At 35.7% G+C, this 4,957-nt stretch overlaps 1 protein-coding gene across 3 annotated transcripts; it reads right to left on the bottom strand.

Moving 5' to 3' along the window:
- Positions 1 to 780: 780 nt before the first annotated feature.
- Positions 781 to 4,523, bottom strand: LOC113686169 (adhesion G protein-coupled receptor D1). 3 transcript variants are annotated; one of them, XM_089204460.1, is made up of 6 exons: positions 4,414 to 4,523; positions 3,268 to 4,049; positions 2,491 to 2,579; positions 2,196 to 2,316; positions 1,886 to 1,927; positions 781 to 1,773 (listed from the first exon to the last, which is right to left on the bottom strand). In XM_089204460.1, exons 3-6 carry the CDS (start codon positions 2,541 to 2,543, stop codon positions 1,609 to 1,611), a joined length of 381 nt encoding a protein of 126 aa, XP_089060586.1. In that variant the 5' UTR covers positions 2,544 to 2,579; positions 3,268 to 4,049; positions 4,414 to 4,523; the 3' UTR covers positions 781 to 1,608. The 3 variants fall into 3 exon arrangements, with proteins under 3 accessions (XP_089060586.1, XP_089060624.1, XP_089060519.1); XM_089204498.1 differs by having other exon boundaries at positions 3,268 to 3,572; positions 3,688 to 4,499; XM_089204393.1 differs by having other exon boundaries at positions 3,268 to 4,499.
- Between the last annotated feature and the right edge of the window lie 434 nt (positions 4,524 to 4,957).

Here is a 4,957-nt window from a genome sequence, read left to right on the forward strand (position 1 = left end):
CTCGTAGAGAATCATAGTCTATTAAGCATGGCTAATAAGAGGACTTCATTGAAAGCCAACGAGAAAATTTTTTAAAGTAATGAAAAAGGTCACCAATTCAACCATTTTTCCCCCAAATCCCGGATCGAATGTTAAACTTTGTATCCGTCTAACTTAATGCCATTTTAAGTAGACCCTGATGAGAAAGTTTGATTTCTTGTCTAAGCGAACGTTCAGCAGCTATCTGAAGAGGAGACGTGTTTTCTCCTTTGACATCTTGTCATAGTGGCATAAAACGATAGCAATTAAGCTGTCATAAATATGGCTGCCAAAGCTGTTGTGTAGACAACACGACGCAAACAACGTGACCACCGCATGACTGTCTTGCTTGTGCTATTTGCTTTCTGATTTCTTCGCCCGGTATGAAGGGCTTCAGGAATCTAATTTATAAGAGAACCTTCTCTAATTAAAAAAAAAATTTCTGGTGGCGGTTATTTGGCACTCTTAATTAAAACAAAACACCAGACTCTGAAGATGCCTACATAGAAACTCTTAGTTTATAATTAGAGAAGGATCTCTAAGCTTTTTCCCTTTAAATTGTATACTCTATGTAAAAGTTCTTTAGTCGTTGTCTAAGGATGTGTGCCAAATAACTTATAATCTCTTAGTTTATGCCATTTCCGGCTAACATTGCCCCAATTGTATTTTCGATTCAAAACGATACTCGTTACCATAGGAATGCGAAAAACCAAATGGAAAAATGTAACTGATCCGCAAAAGATCCAGTCATAGGGGGTTTTTCCTGTTCTTTCTAAATTAGTTGTTTATTTATTCAAATATTTACACATTCATCCATTTATTCATTAAGCAAACGGAAAGAACACTTTTTTCAAGCAAACCCATCTACTTTATTAAACAACTTATAATATTCTTGATGAGGAGCGGTTCCAAAAGGAAGTATAGCATTTCTCCTTACAAAAATTTCGAAAAGCTTACAACACAACTATATTGGTAATGTTACATCATCGCTCTTTAACCTGATAAAATGCACCAGAAAGTTCTTTAGTATGCATTTCCGCATGACTAGACATTCTCGAAATTTCTAGAAACTTATAGTTTCAGTTATTTTCACAGCTTATTGTTACAAGTACTGATAGTGTTTAGTAAGAGGAAACATCGAATATGAAATAATCATGTAGCAAAGCAGAAAGTTAGCGCGCAATAATCTAAGGATAAATACATTCAATGAAAGCTACGCAATAAAGTTCTTTCTAAAGAAAGAAGTGTCGTGATCTCTTGGTGTAAATTCGCGCCTCGTCTGTGGCAGACTGTGGTCTCATTCGCAGGGCAGTTATCAACACAGTGAGCCATTAAAAATTTAAATTTATAGATTGGTTTATTTCGATAAATTTTTCCTGCAAATATGCGATCGCCCAGAAAATAATCTTATAATCATAAAGAAGATAGGTTACATTTAAAGCTAGTTGAGTGCTTAAACAATATTGAAAAGAAAGACCTCTTTTCACCTGCAGATTGCAAGTCAGATAGATCCTTACCGACCTATTGCTGTTAACTAAGTGATTGTGCTAAGTAATTGACCGTCATTTCCCGTTGGCCGGATCCAGTTAATTAGGTTAAGTGCGATTTCGATTCAAACTCAGAAGAAGACTGCAATTCAACTGCCCATACATCCCCAGCCTCACTTGGATTGACCTGTGAGCTCTTCCTTGTGGAGTTGTTCTTTACAGAGGATGGAAAAACGATATTCATCTTTCTTTTGAAACGTTCTCTAATCTGCAGATAGACGAGCCACACGAAAAAGGGTTCTTAGCACTAGTAGTCGGATATCTATCGAAACACTAAAACTTGATATGGAGTTAATGAACTTTTTCATGTTTTTTCTTACCTGAGTGTTTCGCATGCAATGTAGAGCGAAAATTAGGAAACCCTGCAGCATAAAAATGATTTCAAGATCACTAATTTTTACAATATGCAAACAAATTAATCAAATACCTATTAGGATTTTCAGAAAGGAAAGAAAAGGTCATATCTTATGATTAAAAAAGAAGTCTGTCTTTTTCTGCATAGTTAATAGCATTTTTGTTTTCAAAATTCCAAAAAATATCATGTGACCATTGTAATGGTGTCTCACTTGGTTAGAAAGTAAAATAATGATAGAGATTGAATAATTTTGAGAGTTACTATCGAACACTGACCTGAGAAGAGTTAAGTATGGTGAAGATGTAAACGAAAGCTTTATGTACAGGCGAGAGGAGACCAAATAGCCATGTGACGCCCAGCAAGGGAATCATCACCACGCATGCTTTGATGCCAATTCTACGAATTGAAAAGAAAACATTTCTTTATTTTCCTTTGACGATGAATTTTCAGTTTTAGGTATCGTAAGACCTTACTAATTAGGAAATGAGGAAGTTAGGCGAATAGAGCCTTGCAGGAGGACAGGCCAACTTCTTTCACTATTTTGCTTTAGTTTTATGCTGTGAATCTTACCGTATTTGATGGGAATGGTCTTCTTCTCCTGTTGGCTGCAACAAATTGGTCATCTCCTTAATGACTCGTGCGAGTATCAAGATGTTGAGCTGAAAAGTACAATAGAAATAAATGTATTTTTTTGGATATGGTTATCGAATATCCAAAGCAGGAGAAGATCCTTGCCAAAGAAGTTACTAGCTTGGTAACAAACGTGGGATGAAGTGTCATTTAAAGGGAATAGAACTCCCAACCAGGGGACCAAGATTATGAGCTTTGATTATCTGAAAATGAGCAAAAGAAGTCGTGAACTAAAGTGTCTGAACTGAATGATCTATGTAAAGTTAATCCTCATGTTAAATTACATAAATTTAATATCTCCTACTCCTCCTGCTCCTTTAATCTTGTTCAGTGTTTTTACGAGTTGTTTTTTTGCGCAAAAAACATATCTTGTTATATCAATGTGAAACAGTAAGAAAACATCAAGGAAAGGGAAGGATCTTTTTTCTCAAACTATTAAGTTAAAGTTGGAGAATTTATGAAGCTATCTTTTGCCTGTGAAGACATTGTGTCAACAGGTTTTACTCGCTATTGAAGGCCATCACTAGGTTAGAATTGACCAGCATCCTCGCAAATAGCAGTTAAGTCCAAATTTTTTTTGTGAGTAAATAGGAAAAGGAAAATGATCAATATTGTTTGGGGTCATATCATAAATACTTAATTCGTTTTTTAAAGAGCAGAAAAAATCTTTAACAGTAAGTGGTTCGGGCATACCAATCACAATAATCATAAACTCACAACTTCAATGAAAGCCACAAAGGCGACGAATATCCATATCAGGTTGTTAGTCGAGGAAAGCCAGCAGCTAAACTCGAAGAAGTGAAACACAAGAAAGAAACACGAATTCTCAGCAAATTAAATGATACCGACTTCAAACTGTATGCAAAAACAAAACAGAGAATCAAATGAAACAAATTAAAAGGAGAAGAGAAAGAAGAAACCCTTGAATTTTTTTTCTTACTATTTATCACTCGTATAGCTTCGTAACCCTTCTTTTCCAGCAGCGATGCCAAGTGACATGGCCACCATTATTACTGGAAGACCTACCCATAAAGAAAGGAAGGAAATGGAAACCCTTCACTGCATGACAACACCAGATTTGGCGATCCGAAAGCATGGTTACAGTTACCAGTGCATGTTTTAAAATAATAAACTCACTCCATGAGATGACGTGATACATGTTCATCTTGGTGTTAATGTTATAAACTTTTACAACGAAGAAATAGAGATAAATGCCCTCGATCAGCATCCAACAGAAAGCAGCCATCAAGAAATACTGCATCAGAGCTGCTATTATAACACAGGCAGCCTGTGGAAAGAAAGAGTTTTCGTATAATTCTTGTGGTGATTCTTTCGACAAGACATTTACGGTGCAAAGAGAAAATTGATTCTATGGATAGAAGGAGTGACCACTGACTTTGTTTTCTGTGGCGTTCATTCCGGCTAGGAAGATGATCTGTCCAGCTCCAAGGGACATAGAAACACTCAGTCGAATTTGAGAGAGAGGTTGACGAACATCTCTGGTGAAATAATATCAAAAACGCAAAGAATAAACGAGACAAAAGCAACGACAACAATAACGACACACTGAAGACACCAAGAAAAACAAAAAAAAAAAAAACAAAATTGAGTTAAAAGACATAGAAAAATATGGCTAAAAATTATTTAAATCTTGACAGCAATGGAAAGAAAGAAGTCAGTAAATAGCTTCAGAAAGGACAAAACAGGAAAATATTACGAAGAAAATGTCTAAACCCTAAACAATTCATAAACCGTAAAACCATGAGTTGCTTAAGCGTTTGTGATGGGGCATGAAATGTAGCTTGAATTTGTAAATTATCTGAATAAGAATCTTCCTAATTATTATTCTGGTACATTACTTACGTAAGGCAAGAATAAAGTATTAATGTTAAAAATATCCCGACGATGGAAAGGCTCAGTCCCACGTAGGTGATAATTTTCAGAATTGTTTCGTCCTCCCCGGTCAGCTGTGTCAAAAAAAGAAAAATTAAAGGACAACATTGAGTTCCGACATTGAACCCATAAAATAACTGAGTAAGAAAAAAATAATTTTATTACCTTTGTGTTACCATCGTAGTCTATTAAGACGGCAAAATGCGTCAAATGATTGCAGCTGCAAACTGTTTCTTCTGAGTTGCTTTTTGATATAACTACATGACATCCTTCCTCTGAAAAGCTGTCAGACATGAAAAAAAAGTAAAGTTAACATAGGACACAAAATTATTCATTGTCTGAGGAAGACGTGATGTTGCACAATTTTGCACTGAGTTTTTCTTCCATTGTAGTCCTAGTTGCGAGAACATTTCAATCAGACCTCCCCTCTCTAAGAAAGACAACATGATGGCTTCAAGGAAGGTGTTAATCTGCGCAAAAACATCTGAGACAGTTCATTCATTCTCCTTCATAC

The sequence above is a fragment of the Pocillopora damicornis genome, chromosome 1 (genome assembly GCF_964200805.1).
Source record: "Pocillopora damicornis chromosome 1, jaPocDami1.2, whole genome shotgun sequence".
Taxonomy (NCBI): Eukaryota; Metazoa; Cnidaria; class Anthozoa; order Scleractinia; family Pocilloporidae; genus Pocillopora; species Pocillopora damicornis.